At 43.0% G+C, this 16,462-nt stretch overlaps 1 protein-coding gene across 1 annotated transcript; it reads right to left on the bottom strand.

Annotated features, from left to right (window-relative positions):
- Window positions 1-5,102: 5,102 nt before the first annotated feature.
- On the bottom strand, window positions 5,103-15,816 carry trim8b (tripartite motif containing 8b). Its single transcript, XM_018665592.1, has 5 exons — window positions 13,208-15,816; window positions 8,020-8,115; window positions 7,626-7,891; window positions 7,372-7,487; window positions 5,103-7,265 (listed from the first exon to the last, which is right to left on the bottom strand). The coding sequence occupies exons 1-5, from the start codon at window positions 13,811-13,813 to the stop codon at window positions 6,565-6,567; spliced, it is 1,785 nt and encodes a 594-aa protein (XP_018521108.1). The 5' UTR covers window positions 13,814-15,816; the 3' UTR covers window positions 5,103-6,564.
- Window positions 15,817-16,462: the final 646 nt, after the last annotated feature.

The raw sequence follows: 16,462 nt of genomic DNA, 5'->3' as shown, positions 1-16,462 counted from the left end.
TAACTTCTGAATGACGCATCAGTATTTTCTCTGTTTATCAGCTGATCATAAATTAAGTACAGGTCTGTTCTGTTTCTTACCAAACATTATGGATACAAGTGAACATTTAACAGCATCAGATAAGATCAATATATTAGATTTGGTTGTTGTGTTTGAGTTATTTTTTTATATTCACAATTTGTACTGAAGTGTGATATCTTTCTGAGTAGGCTGTGAAAAAATATGAGCTATACTTTACATTTAAGTCTGAAATCAGGTTTGTTTTGCTCCAGCAGGCAGGAGTTTCAGGCAGGTGGTGCTGTATCCTCCAGCCTGGGTGAGAACCTCATGGCCCCGGGCTGAGCAGGAGAAGCCGTCTGCAGCTTGGATCTTCTCCCCCAGTCGAACTTCCTGACAAATATCTGGAATGTACCAACCTCATCCAGGCATCCAAGGCAAAGAGGGTGTGAGTGTGTACTCAAGTATTTCCAATTAATTTTACTTTAAACTTCTACTCCATGAAATTTCAGAGTCAAATGTCTACACAGCTGTAGTGCCTATTATGCATTACTGTAGATTAAAGGCTCTGCAGACTCACACAGGTGTTGTCAGTTATGTGGCTGATTAGACTTCAGGCTGTAGCTACAGGTCCTGCTCTCTGACAAGGCACCATTTCAATTTCAAGCTGTGAAAATGTTAAAAATTAATGTTTAAGCAGTCACTGAAAAAGTTGATCTCAATTGAACATACACACACACACACACACACACACACACACACACACACACACACATATTCTTTCTTCTTTTATTTGTATTTTGTCAGTACTGTATGTTTTTTCTAATGGACTTTTAGTCGGACAATAAAAATGAACTGAGCTGGACAATATGGTATAAAGTAGCTCAAATCATCAATCATCTTATCTTGAGATATTAATTCATCATGACAGTAAATAACACTGTAGAAGCAGTTTCCATGATGAGTACTTTTACTTTTGATACTTTCAGTACATTTTTCTCATAATTCTTCTGTACTTTCACTTAAAAGTCAAACCTCTACTTGTAATCAAGTATTACAATTTAAGTAAGGTATGAGTACCACCAGCAGTTAGACACTGAGAGCCCCTTGTGAGCCCCCTGGGCTTTTATTGGATTTAATAAATAATAATACATGCAGTGTAGTTTAGTTTAAAAAAATCTGCTTAAGTAAAGGCAGAATTACTGATTGTAGATTATACTCAATAAAACGGAGCTGAAAAATAATTCTAAAGCCTCTGGGAGCAGGATAACATTGTCTTTATACTGAACTCCGGATGATTTTCTGGTCAAAAATAATTGCCCAATAAGATGACCTTTGGAGGTGTTAATGTCCGACTGTGTGTTCCTGCTGTAGGAACAGTGCCGCGCTGTGTGTTTTACTTTGCGTAACATTGTATGTGACTGATTCAGAGGGCCTCAGAGGCTAGCAAACAGCCTCTTCTTCTTTTCTCACAAAGCTTCTTATTGTCCAGTCTTTCTCTCTTCAGAGACAGAATGTACTCATGATGTTCCTCATTTGTTGCTCTTTACTCCCTGTTAATTCTGACAAAGTGCTATGGAAAATATGAAACAACCTGGGAGTCACATTCAGAAACATTTGAAGGAGTAGTTAGACATTTGGGGAAATACGCTTGTTTGCTCTTGGAGGAGAGTTAGATGAGAAGATCAATACTACTCTGTCCACTGAACATGGAACTACAGCTAGCAGTAGGCTAGCTTAGCCTAGCATAATGACTGGAAACAGTGGGACACAATTAGCCTAGCTCTGTAAAAAGGTAGCAAAATCCAGCTACCAGCACAATTAAACAAGAACTCCCATAAAACCACAATGTGTCATTTTTGCCCTGGTTTCAAAGGGAAATTGAAAAATATTTAATATGTTAAATAGTTAACTTACACCTACCGAATGAACCAGGCCAGCTTCTAGTCTTTGTGCTGAGCTAAGCTAACAGGCTGCCAGCTGTAGTTTTAGATTCAACATACAGATTCAGACTCATCTGACTCTCAGCAAGAAAGCAAATAAGGGTGCCTCCAAATGTAATGCAAACCAATAATTTAATGCACATTGCTGCTTAACAACACCAAGAAAGCCCACTTATTAGCATGTTGTGTGATCTTTTTGTCTTTACAGCCCAAACCAGTCCAAAATATAAGAGTTTTGCAATTGTTTGCAATTGTGCAAATTAAGAAGCTATAATGTTTTCATTACAGAGCTTTAGAGGTGCTAGTGGGCAGATTTTGCTACCTTCAAACAGAGCCAAGCTAGCTGTTCCCCCTTGATTCCAGTCTTCAGGCTAAGCTAAGCTAACTAGCTGCTAGCTGTATCCCTATATTTAACATACAGACATTGGGTCCCAACATGAGGAGAGCTAGATCTATTTGAAAATTTTAATGTAGTAAGTAAATTGAGATTATTAGCATAGCAAACATAACAGCAAACTGTTGGCTAATTTGACAGACCATTTTAATTCTCTGCAGTAACAACCACTGCATGTGTCAGGTGTTACTTTATATTTTTTTAATTATAATATATTAAATGGGGAAAGGGGGTCCAGATTTTTGTGTTACATCACTGCACGTTATTTCCCATAATGTCAAACTATTCCTATAATGGATTAGTGCTTTGAGAAGTGTAGAGTCTAAAAAGGTCAAAGAGTTTCTGGTAGTCTTTTTACTGTTTTATCTACACGTGTTTGTGGGAACTTCAGAACGAGAGAACAAAAAGTTCTGTGGTTGTTTTATCAGTTAGTAAAAGCTTTTTTCCCTTCTCAGTGTGTGGGTAATTTAAAGGAGCCAGACAGTGTGTGTTTGTGTGTTAGAGATACATATCGGAGACGTAGGCGACCAGATTACTGCCTCTTTCTCTCTTCTCATGGATCAGACAGCTGTTCAGCAGCTGTGTGCACAAGTGTGAGAAAATGTGTGTGTCGAGAGAGGAGAGGAGGGAGGAGTGTTTGTCAGTGTGTGTGTGTGTGTGTGTGTGTGTGTCATAAGAGTGAAAGATAGAAAAGCAGCACTGTAATTTATGCTGCACCTCCGACCCCACAGTTCTTGGCTGCCTGTGTCTCTGCTGAGGTTTGCTGACGTGAGAATAGAAGCAGCACATCGGGCCTCTGCTTCCACCAGCTCAAGAGGGGAAAGAGGTGGGAGGAAGCCGAAGGTGGAGCGAGAAGAGGCAATATGATTAAAACCTTTGTTTTTACGTGTATGTGAACCGCTGGTTGTCGTTAGAGGGAAAGAAATGGCATTCAGAGACTCACAAAACCATGAAAAACTTTAGATTAAAACAGCAGCTGGAGTCCATGTGGTAGCTGAGTTAGAGCTTTCAATCATATCACATGATCTTCAGCAGATGGAGTTGTAGATGTTCCTTATATTTACGGTATAAGTGGTATCAGTGAATAAGGGTTATTCTCCAAAATTGTTGTTCTGGGGCTTTTGAGCAAAATCACATGACCTTCCTGAAAGAAAAAAGCTTCATTTTGTCAAGTTTTCATGCACAAAACTTGAGCTTTTATCAGGCTAAAATAGTTTTTTTATTTTCATTCCCTGTTCACTCACTTGACTGGATCATCCCCACAGACTGAATGGGATTGAGGCTCAAAGTGCTGGGTAGGGGGAAGCAGTAATGCAACAGCTTAATCAGGCTGAGGGGAACACTCTCTCTCTCTCTCTCTCTCTCTCTCTCTCTCTCTCTCACACACACACACACACACACTGACTGACAACTCATCTCAAGATTTGTTCTCTCCATCCTGTTTTCTCTCAGCAGGCCCACACCCACACATACCCATGAGCCCTGTTTGTGCTGGGTGGACACAGAGATATTTAAAAGTTTGTTTAAATGGTTTTTCCTTCCATTAATGTGTCTTTTAAGAGGAATAAACACACCATTAGATGAACTGTCAAACTGAGAAAAGGGCATTTCATTTTCATGTTGAAGAGGGAACAGCAGAGAGCGTGTGATGTTAGGGTACAAGTGGGAGGATGCCTTTTTTTTTTTTTTTTTTTTTAACTTTTTGTTAAAGTCATATGAAGAGTAAGCAGATGACTGTATGAAACGGAAAAACAAACACTGAGTACAAATGCTGTGTTTGTGCAAATGTGGGAAATATTAAAGGGCAAGTTATTGTAAATAAATCCCATGAAAAGAACCAAAACCAACAATAATTCATCCAACTAACAAGCACTATCTTCACATCCAATTCCTCGTTCCTCACTGGAGCTCCATTGTTATTCAACAAGACTATACTGATAAATATGACACTAGATCAATTTAACTAAGCTTATTAACATCAAACAGTGGGCTTCAGTTGGTATGAGGTGTCCATGTTTATTTGGTTTCCACCAGAGGATTTGAAAAGTCAGTTTTCCCACTCATGATGACAAGTTAGATTTTGACATGAAGTCAAAAACTTTTAATTACAATGATTCTGATATGACGTGAACACTGACGTCTGTGTACAGTGGGGAACACCTCTGATTCCAGAAATGGCAACATGATGTCTAAAATCTGCTTCATTTGGTTCAGTGTAAATGAGCAAGACTGGTTTATGAAGGATCTTCTTAACAGCAGGGTTTTCTGTATAAAAGAGGCTAATATTCATCAGAGCTGTGCTGCAGTTTATGGTTTGGTTTATGGATAATGTTCTAGTCTATAAGAAGACACACTAGAATAATAACTTCTCCACTCCCTAACACAGTGCAGCTGTGTTTCTATTGGCTGAAGGAGCACAACAATTGCACAAAGATAAACCCTGACCTGCATATCTGGCTGGAGATCGTAGAAAAAACAGAGATACAGAAGAAATATGTATTAATCCGCAGCAGAAAATAGTCCCCAACAAATGCACTGGTATACTCTTGCTATTTGTTTTTTTTTCATCTTCAGTGGGAACCAGTGAGCTCAGGGCTGAGCGCCACAAACATGGAGGGGAAGTGGAAAAGTATTAAAGCACTAAGGCATTGTTGGTTTTGGTTTTTTCATTGGACAATAAACAAAAACATGGACGACCGCCATCCTTATCCTTCCAACGAACATGAGAAAGCAGGATTTGCACATACAGAGTTGACAGCAGAGACCGGTTTAAATTTGTTTGTTTATTTGGAACCCTTCTCCAAATCACGTCTGTAATTTTTCCATTTCACAAAATATTTACAAAAAAAGATACTTTTATGTTGTTTTTTTTCTCTTTATGTTGACTGTTGTAACAGCTCCTTTTTAGGATGATGAACCATTGCTTACATCTCACAGTCCAGTCTCATTCTTTTAGAAAAAGTTCATGAAAAAAATTCCTCCCACCGCTCTTTTCTTTCATACACTCGTCGTTTTAAAACTGCATACAGTTTTTTTTGTTTCCATCACTGTTCTTCTATTTGAGTGCTTTAAAAAAAACTCTTCCTTGCATGCTTTCAGCTGCAAACAGGAAGCCAAGAGCTCGTGTGCTTATTGAGAGGAAGTGACATCTTTGCCCTGCAGGAAGTACAATTACAGCATCATCAGATCCTCCAGATGCTTGATTGGTTTGGTCTGTCCTGTCTTGCCCTTTTCTCTAAAATCAGAGTCTCTCTAGACAAACATGAAACCTATGGTTGTACCAAATAACACAAAGCCATAGTAACTACTAAATGGAAACAGTCTCTGTCAGAAGATTTTCTGTCCTGTGGGAAGCCTGGCAGCAGGAAGGGAGTGCTAGGATTAAGCGCCCAAATTCCCAGAAACTCAAGAGGGCCTGGGTCAACCGGCCCTTCAGACGCAGCTCTAGTGTCCCTCTGTGGGTCAGCATCTGTAGTCCAGGCATAACAAGGCGTCCACAAGTGCGTTGTGGGTGTTCCATGGAAGAGCGTTTTGTGTTCAAGCCGTACGATCCATCCCTGAACTCAGCAAAGAAAGGAAGAAATGCCATGATGACAAAAATCAAAAGACACGAAGGGACCATGGTCCCTCTTTAAAAGGATCTATCAAACAAAGTCAGGTGGGCAGAGAAAAAACATGACACTAATAACATAAGGCAACTGACCTCAGTACAACTGGAGGGGTGGTTATATCAAAGAAACATGAGGCGCTAAACTGGAAAAGCTCAACACTGCACAGTATTATCTGTTTTCCCTTTAGCCTCAGTGAGAAGCCATGAAGGCATGAGAAGATTCTCTATTAAAAAGTTCATTTTCTATCAATCCACCTTCTGCTCTATAAATAATTTAAAAAAAAAGACGCAGCTCATCCTCTCTTCTTAGGCCGAGTTGTGCCAGAGTTAGCGGTTGTTGGCTGTTTATGCATTTTACGTTTATGCATAACACACTACATGAAACACTGATGGAAAATAAAGAAAGGAAGAAAATAAAAACACAAAGAGATCAACCCTGCCCCCGAATGTGTGTACATGCTCTAGGTCTGTGTGTGGATATAAACATTTCTTTTAATGTGTGTATAGTATAACTGCATTTTGTTTTTTTTCCAGTTAATAAGACGGTAAAGGTGTGCTATTTTGGTGCCTGTTTCTATATCTGTGTGTGTGTATGTGTTTATGTGTATGTGTCTACTCTGTTAGCTGGTGACGTAGTGCTTTGTAGAGGGCTGCCCATACAGCCCGTAGAAATCTGCATGTCTGTGTGTCTGTGAGGCGTCTATCCAGTCCCTCACTGCCAAGCCCTGCATGGACGGACCTCCAGAGGCCAGGCCAGGGGGAGGGGGGTAGTCTTGGGCGCTGACCCAGGGGAAGGAGCCCGAGCGCGGGTACGGAGGATGGCTGCGGTGGCCTGACACCGAGGGCACTCCGGAGCAGTAGCAGTTATCCATCGTACAGACCAGGATCTTACGGCCGCCATACTGAGGCAGCACGGCCTGCTGGGAGGAGTGCGAGGACCCGCTGCCTCCGGGGGCGAAGTGTGAGGAGCCGAACACGGAGCCTGAATGGTGGTTAGTCAGTGAGCCGCTTCCGCTTCCTGTCCCGCCGCTCTCGCTGATGTGAGGCGGGCCGCAGGGGCCGAGCGGCTGCTGATTGGTAGACTGGCCTTCTCCAGACGCTGAGCCGGAGCCCAGGTAGGGCTGCTTGGCTAACGAAGAGGAAGAAGATGAGGAAGAGGAGGAGGAGTCCTTGAAACCTGGGGCGGTGGTTTTTCCGACGCTCCCATTACCCTCTGGGAAGGCAGTGGAATGTTTCCTTTTCTCTGCTCCAGAGCCGGAGCTCTGACCGCTGGGATACGCAGGAACAGACTGCAGAAAGGTCGAGGGAGGGGTGAGGGGAGCTGAGAAAGACGAGGTGTGAAATAAGAGGAGGTAAGTGGTAATTAAAATAAAAACACATTCATGACTGTCATGCCCTGCATTTGTACAGTGTTTCTGAGTTCCTACCTTCCAGCGTTCTCTTCAAGCTCTTCTCTCTTTTTGAGATTTCAGACAGGAATAGTTTAGAGTTTAGATTCCCGACTTTGTAAGGAGGGAGACTGCTGCCCACACATGCCTGAGACCTGCAGCAAGTGCCAAGAGACATGCAAAATTCAAGATAAGACGTCTGCTTAGGAACATCGCCTGCATATGACAGAACTGCAAACAAAAAAAGTTAGACGTCCATTTTAAGAATCCAGGTACAACAACTTTTCTCTCACCTGTCTGTGAGGATTTTAACAGGTTTGGTGTTTTTCATGAAGCTCAGTTCCTCTGCCTTACTGAAGGCTGTGTGGATGGAGCTCAGCAGCTTCTGAGCCTCGTGGCGCTGTTCTCCCAGGGCCAAAACCTGGGCAGCGTTCTCCTGGCAGAACCGAGACTGTGCCCGGTCCAGAGCCTCCAGTGTCCGACCAAGGTCCTCCTCCAGGAGCTGGTGCATCCGCTGGTACTGCAGGCGCACCTCCTCCTTCAGCTCACACACCCTGTCCTGTGGGGGAAACACAAATGCATCAGTCCACCCAGAATTGACCCTGATTTATGTAACACCATGTTGAATCTTTGAAAAAATGTGTGTAGTTGCGTCTCCACCCACAGAGCAAGGATGTAAAAACATACCTCCACCACACACTTGTCAGAGTCGAGTTTGCAGAGCTGCTCCTCAATCTCCTGCACTCGCTCCTCCACGCGCTCCTGCTGTCTTAACAGGCTTTGCTGTGAGGTGAGAAACAGACACAGAGAAGACAGAAACTCTTGAGCTTTGTGAAAGTTGTGTGACCTCAGTTAGCCACTAGCATCCCCCTCCCCACGCCTGAGATATTAGGATCCGGGAGCCGGCTAATTTAGTCTCCATCCAACACACAATCCCTGTGGGGGAGGAGGAAGGGAGGAGGGAGGGAGCGAGGGAGGGAGGGGGATGCTGTCATAGCAACCAACAGCTATTTTGTGTTTTTAGCGAGTGAGGACTAATGTGGGGGGAGCTGGGGGCAGCGAGCAGAGATAGATAAATGGGCATACAGAGGCAGAAAAGGCTCCAGCGGCTCTCCTCTCTCTACTCCCCCCTCGGTGCACCTCCTCTCCTCTGGCCCGCACTTCATTTCTAAAAGATGCACATGTATTCACAGAGTAGAGGCTGCTCTGTGAGCTATGGCAACGTTGTGGCAACAACACTTGTTATTTTTGGGAGGATGATGGCATGTGAACAACAGCAGACGCTGACAGGCCAAGCGGAAATGCCCATCCGGCTCAGCTGGTGGCCAAAATAAATAAAAACCAAAATAAATGGTCCCCATGACACCAACAATCCTTTATGTTGCTCCCTACATTGTATTAGTCTGAAAGCAGGAATGTCATTGACACAGATTTGCTAATCCTTCGATGTTATTAATATTTAATGTGAGATGTGAACAATGGGAGCTCAACATGCAATGATGGAGAAACATACTGATTAGATGGTACAGAGCAAAATAATGTGATCCAGAAGGCTAAAAAGCCACTGTTATGCTAGCCAACATTAGCATCTTAACATGCTCACAATGAGAATGCTAACATGCTGATGCTAAGCAGCTGTAATGTCTTCCATGTTCACCATTTTGTAGTTTAGTGTATTAGCATTGATTAACTTGTCATTTAATCTGCCCATCAATTTCTCTTTAGTATAGTATGTTGTCTATAACACGTCAAAACAATTGTGAGAAAGCTGCTTCTAGTTTTCAAGAGCCCACAGTGACGTCTTCAAAATGTTTGTTTTGACCGAGTATATTTCAGCCATTATGATACAAGATCAGCAGCAAATCTTCACATTTGAGAAGCAAAAACCAGAAAATGTCAAATATTTTTGCTTGTAAAATGCCTGGAACAATTACTGTAATTACTGCATATGCATTTTTAGCTCCATTAATTCATTAATCAGCAATAATTACTGCATCTCTAAAGAAAAATGTTGGACAATCATGAAAAGTTGAGGAATCATCAAGTTATCCTGAATCTAACATTGATGTTTGACATTTTATGGCAGACATTTTACTCAAAAACAAAAATGTCAACCTCATGGTGCTAGAAGAAAAGTCAGAGGATGACCAACATCAGTAGGATCCATCCTGTGGGAACCATGAATGTCTGCACATAAATTTGTGCCAGTCCATTTAATGGTTGTTGAGATATTTCAGTTTGATGGAATGAACAAACCGACAGCTGCTAGCATGGCTTAAAAACTGAATCAGTCATTAATCCCACGAGTCAATAATCAGTTGTTTTTCCTCAGGCTGAAGGTCTGTTCACATACCACCATCATCATCATCATCGTTGTCAGCTTCATCATCACAGTCCAATCATTCCAACCAAACAGCAGCTGATTTTATCATTAGTTCCCAGTGTGATCAGCTGCTGTAGAGCTTGATAGGAATGAAAACCTGCATACTCCTGGGCCTCAGTGGCACATGTTTGGGAACCACTGCCCTAGATATCTCTCTCTCTCTCTCTCTCTCTCTCTCTCTCTCTCTCTCACACACACACACACACACACACACACACACACACAAACCCACACACACAGTTGGCATGGTTAGATCCAGGACTGTGACCTGGTTGTGCTGATTGATTGAGTTAGGCTCCGAGCAGAAGCCAGGGGAAAAACAGGGTCGAAGGAGCCGAAGCTTCCCAGAGAGAGGGGGGAGGTGGTGGTGGTGGGGCAACTGAATGTATGGGATACCTTTAGGGGAGGGAGGAGGGGGCAGGTTTAGAGAGAGGCAGGGTGCTCTTTAGCTGTCATTTCACCACAGTGTCTTTTCCATCAGAGCCACCAGAGCAGGAGAGCGGGCCCAGAGGGGAGGTCGGTCCTTGCTTGGGGTGGCTGGTGGATGGTTTGAGTGAGTGAATTTGGTGGTGGGGGCTGGGGGGCTGATGGAGGTGAGGAGCAGGGCAGTGGCTGTGGGCTGGTGTGTGTGTGTGTGTGTGTGGAGGGGAAGGGAGAGGGGGTCCACTCTACATTCCTTAATCACATTCAACATGGAGGAGTGGTCACTACCACGACAGACAAATATCTTAAACAAGTTTATGGATCAGGGCTTATGTGACTAAAATCAGTGTCACTGTGTGATAAGTTTCTTTTTCTGGTGTCAACGTACACGTTTGCCCCAGGAAATCATTCTGCAGAAGTGGTATTTCACCCACATCCTGCTACATCTTGTCTTGTGATCAGTTCAGTTTGTGAATTATGGCCTAAACACTAGCCACACTGAAATGATACTTGCTGATCTTTCTTGATTCATTAAATTACACGTATTTTTATGATGGTAGTGGATGTTATAGCCTGACTGATGGAAGTTGTAACTAAGGCACATTTTATTGTTGAAACTCTAACAGTGACACTATTTTTATATTACCTCAAACCACTTTGAGAGAAAATGCTAAATTGTCTCTTCTTCACTATTCTGTGATGTGTTTTTAGACTTAACAATCAATGAAGAAGTAAGAGAGAAAAAGCTCTTCCTGTTTTACCTGAGAAAACTCAGTTCCACTAAACGACTCCTCAGAAGCATTCATCTTGTGAATGGATATCATGATATGGTCATATGATCAAGAACCAGTTTCCACTAAAAGTCGATGAGGGATGATAGTTGCTTGAATCCGACTGATACATCAGCACTGTCAATATTTCTGCTGTAGCTGCATTGAATAATCCATAAGTCAATCAACAGAAAATTAATTTGCATTTTAGTCTATCACCATTTGCCGATTCTAGTGTTTCACACATCAAGATTTTCTACTTTTTGAACTGTTGGTCAAGCAAAAGAAAATGTCACCTTGGACCTTTCACTATTGATGACATACAATGAATCAAAGAAATAACAATCAGATTAATTGCTGATAAAAGAAACTGAAAATCTTTAGCTGCAGCTCCACTTTTGTGTTGTTGTGTGGTACTTTCACTTAAATCAGGGATCTGTCTACTTCTTAGATTAGCAGTTCTCGTGTTGTGCAGGGTAAAATTACAGTTTTTGTCAGTGAAGTCTGGGTACTTTGAGCAGAGCGATGAAATGGCTGTTTCTGGTAAAAGAAAAAGGATCTTACTCTCAGGTCTATCTCTGTAGGAACCATAATGTTGTCAAACATGTATAATTCATCTGAACCTGTCAGTGATAATAACAAGCACTTTTAGTCGACATACTTTGAGGCGGACAACTACACTGTCTGATTACTTTGCAGAAGCTGTTCAGTGGTTTTTCCATTCTTGCTCAATACAGCACTGACTGCAAAGATTTTTGTCCTTATCAGTCATTTACATCCAAAAACATGGAGAAATAACGCCCACATTCAAGAATCCCAGAGTTATCCTTTAAAGGGATATTTTACAGTCAGATTTTACAAAGATATTATAAGTGATATCTGCATCAGGGTCAAAAATCCAGAATTAGTCAGGCTCCTCTAGTCGCCCAGCCTGATTATGGATGATGTTGTAAAAGCTGTAGATGTGAAGGATTTTGATAATACAGCTTTTAAATTCAGACCAGGTCCCACCCGACGGCCCTTCCTGTGCCCCAGGCGACCGATTAACTACACATAAAGCTGAGTCATAGCATTACCGACAGGAAACGCACCCTTCCATGACACGGTTAACACCTAAAGAGGGTGTTGGGTGAACTACATGAGTCAGTCAGCAGTGGAGACTTCACGGTTCTCCCTCTGACTAAACTTCCCTGTCACACAAACCTTTAAAAAGAAAAAAAAAAATGGGTGGGAGGGAACCACTCCAGCCTCTGCTCGAACCGATGACATCAAGCACCAAACCCCCAAGAAGAGAAGAGGTTAATAAAAAACCCCAAGTAGACCGCAGAATCAAATGACGAATCACTTTAATCCTCCTTCCCCTCGACTCTGCTCCCACCCCCCTGCCTCCTTCACAACTGGCGATCCCTGAGCTAGGATGCACCTGTGCCGGGGAGATAAGGCCCTCTGAGGGCCCCTCATTGTTCCACCCTCGACTGCATTGTTTGTCATTCCAACAGATGAGAACAGAGGCTGGAGTGGATCACAACTGCAAAATGCACAAGATAGACTTGAGCACAGATGCTGGAAAACACTCGAAATGCAATTGTTTCTTAAAATGGGAAATTCTGCTTTTTTATTGTGATTCAATAAATGACTGAGAATAGATCCTGAAAGCTTTGGATCCCAAAAATCTCCACTTTATGCCTTTAATGTGGCAAAGAAAGACATTAAAATATGCCCTTTGTTCTACAAAGTGGATGAAAATGACCTCACTGCGCTGTGCTTGTGTGATGCTGTTATGAATGCACAAAGCTACATTTTGGTACCTGAGTGAACACTTATTGACCACCCATGAATTGACAAATTCTTACAGACAGGGATGGAACTAATGATTATTTTCATTATTGATTTATCTACCGATTATGTTCTCGATTGATTAATCAAAAGTTTGGTCTATAAAATGTCAGTAAATAGGAAAACAGTGAAGGTAATGTCTCCAAATGTCCTGTTTTGTGTGACCAACAGTCCAAAACTCAAAACATATTCAGTTTTCTATCATAGAGGGTGAAGAAAAACAGAAAATATTCACATCTGAGGAGCTGAAACCAGAGAATCTTTGCTATTTTTGCTTTTAAAAAGCAGCTAATTGATAACTCAATTATCATTTTTACTCTATTGCAAGATCTGACATCATCTAGCTGTATTTCTGTTTCTCTCACAGTATGAGTGTGACCACTACGCCCTGAGCAGAAACAAGAAGTGCATGAACAAGTATGTGTTTGTTTAATGTACATGCACAATACTTGATTGGTCTTACTCTGATGTCGTTGCGTCTCAGCTCCACATCAGTGACGGCGTGGCCGTGGCTGGGGTGGCAGCGGGCAAAACAGCAGTACTGACACACCGCCGTCTGCTCTGCCTCGCAGTGGTACAGCCTGTACTCATCGTGCTGCGGGCAGGTCCAGGCCTTCACCGCCTCTGCCTCCACCAACAGGTGCCCCAGGGCTGAGCACGGCTGCTGCAGGTGTGTCTGGACGTGGGACTGGCAGCACGGGGCGTTGCAGCGCAGGCAGACTTTCACCGCAGGGAGCGGGGGGCCTCGGCGGCACAGGATGCACTGCAGCGCCGGCGTGGTGGCCTTCTCCACGCTCAGGGCGTTGTACTTCTCAACTATGTTGGACAGTTTGTGGTTCTTCTCCAGGCTGGGCTTCTGCGTGTAAGCATGATTGCACTCAGGGCAGCGGGCCAGCGAGGAGTCTTTGGCCCAGGCCTCGCTGATGCAGCCCCGGCAGAAGTTGTGCTTGCAGGGCAGCTGGATGGGATCTGAGAACACGTGCAGGCAGATGGGGCAGATGAGCTCCTCCTCAAAACAGTTCCTCCACGTCTCAGCCATGTCAGAGGCCATCATGGTGCAGGCAGGCATACACTAACTGTTTCCCACTTCTTCCACACCTCTAGGTCTCACAGGAAACCTGACACTCTCAAAGCCAGTCTTCAGAAAAAGGTAAAAACAGACCCCGATGCCGTCCTGAAAGACCGGACTCTATACTTCAACCCTTGTGACCAAATTAGACCAGTCTCCCTGACAGATGACAAGTATTGCTTATTGCTGCAGCATGAAGGCAAATTCCAGAAAATTTTGTCCAGAGAAAGGCTTGAGGCGATGATGACAACACCTTGCTGATTTCAGCACACACAGCAGGAGCTGACGTTACACAGATTACAGTAAACGGTGCTTTAATTTCCTCTAAATCACACACACACTGGGCCTGCCTTTACAGCCTGTGTGTGTTTATAGGCCTACAGGAAGCTAAACGCCTGTCAGCTACAGGTAAACCATGATATGCAAACAAGGCACAGAGAACTAAATATCTACATAATTACTTATATGCTCGTGAGGTGAATCAATCTACATGAAAAGACACTTGATCTCTGCTGCCTGCTCAGGCCCTTACCTTGAGGAGCTTCGGATTATGACTGACTGTGGACCAATTCAGACCAACAAACGAAGCATGAAAAGCATGAGAAAGGACTGCTGGAGTCCACACCCTGATTACTATCCACACATACACACACACGCACGGAGATTATTTTTTTGTTGTTTAAAAACCTGAATCTGTTTGATCAGGACCTCAAGGACGCCTGATTTCTCTGAATAATCACAACGCAGCGCAGTGCTTTTGTCCGCTGAATCATAAATAAGTATCCGAGGAGCCTCCACCAACGATTTAATTATACATACAAGACAAGAAATAACCTCCTCACGGGTCAGACCAACAACATGGGCCGCCTCCAGCCTTTTTTCTTTAATCTGACACAAAGAGCGACATTTCTATTTGATGAATATAACGCCTGCTATGTGGCCACAGCTTCGCATATCTGTACACACACACACACACATAGACAAGGCCTCGAGTTTTCTTTTCTACCAGTTTTCTGTCGACAACAAAGGCCTTATAATCTCATTATAACAGGAAAATCATACCGGGGGCATCATTTCCTGGCTGTTTACTGCATAGTTAATCGTTTTAATAGTCGAGTCCAGCTCCTGCGCACAAAACAAAGGGTTTTAGGATCCGCAGGAATGTTGGCTGCTGTTGCAGAGCCTTTTGGTCCCCCCCCTCCGACACATCTATCAAATATCTTCAGTATTTTTACTCAGCTATGGCCTCTTTTCTTCTTCACTTTGGTCTCCACCTTATTCAGCTCAGCCTTTAGCCAACAACATATTTATCTACTTCCTTATCTCGGTTAAATCGTGTAAATTACCTCAGACGTCACCTCACCATTTTCTACCATAGCACAGGTACAGATAAACACTACATAGGCACCGTTTCCCGACAAGGACGGTCGTTGCTAATACAGGCTATGCTCATTATGTATTAAAGCGGCCATATTTATATATTTAACTCATAAAAATACAAAAATATACCCTGCTAGTCTTAAAGGGGACGTCGCTTTTCTGTCCTTGTTGGGGCTAGCTGTCATCAGCCATCTTGTAAATCCTCATTTTAAAAAAAGAAAAAGGAGATATCCGCCGTGGAAAGGCTGTAGGTTGTTTCACCAAAGCTGCCTTTCAATAGATGACCTACACAGGCACATCAACGCTAAGTCCCGTCATTATAGAGGAAAAACGCCTTTTTAATTAATCGGTGTTGTAGGTCCGAAGCAGCAGTAGCAGTAGCAGCAGTGTTGTCTTAACGGTTATTTCTATTTTTTTTGTCGTCGCCTCATCTGGTCGGCGCGTCCGGTAACGAGTCGACTCCGTGGTTCATAAAAATCCAACACGGTTGTGAATTATAATTCGTGTTTTCTCTTCCCCCTCCCTCCCTCCCTCCTTTCTTTCTCTGTCTCTATCGGTCAGGCTTCGGAGAGAGGAGGAATGCAGGCGAGCTGGACTGGTCTCCAACACCAGAGTCAAGAGAGCCGATGTGACACAGGACGTCCGGTTACGCCTTTCAAAATAAAAGACCGCGTGGTCAGGTAGCTCGATAGATGTTTGTGGAAGAAGTACACATATATAACAGTAGTCGTTGGTATAAGCATAAGCATCATGGTGAGGGGATCAGTTCTCCAACATGCATGGACTGGTAATAAAAAAATGTGTAGTCTCCGTGTGGTTGTTTTGTCTCTTTGTAATTGTTTTGCATGTCTTGGTTGTGGTATTGTGTCTCTCCATGGTCATTTCTGGTCTCTTTGTGGTCATTTCATGTTTCTTGTTGGTGGTATTGAATCATTTTCACATAATTTCGTCTGTATTGTGTATTTGTAGCTGTGTTACATCTGTAGTCGTTTGTAGTTTCTTTGTAGTTGTTTTGCATTGACTTCATTCAGAGGCTCAGGTCCCATTTGATAAACCAATCCATGCCAACATGTTGTGAGTCCTCAGAAATCCTGGAAAATTTACACTTCTAGTATTGTTACTAATGGCTGAATAAATAGCAAACAATTTGTTTAAAACACCATTAGAGCATCTCACGCCACTGCTGTCAGACAAGCTGGGCTCATAAGGTCGATAGGTTATTAAAAGTCATTTCAAGTTGTATTAGCGGCAGAGAATTGCATGAAATTT

Source organism: Lates calcarifer, linkage group LG23, assembly GCF_001640805.2.
Source record: "Lates calcarifer isolate ASB-BC8 linkage group LG23, TLL_Latcal_v3, whole genome shotgun sequence".
NCBI classification, from domain to species: Eukaryota; Metazoa; Chordata; class Actinopteri; family Centropomidae; genus Lates; species Lates calcarifer.
The sequence above is the reverse complement of the archived record's forward strand: the minus strand, read 5'-3'. Positions and strand labels throughout refer to the sequence as shown.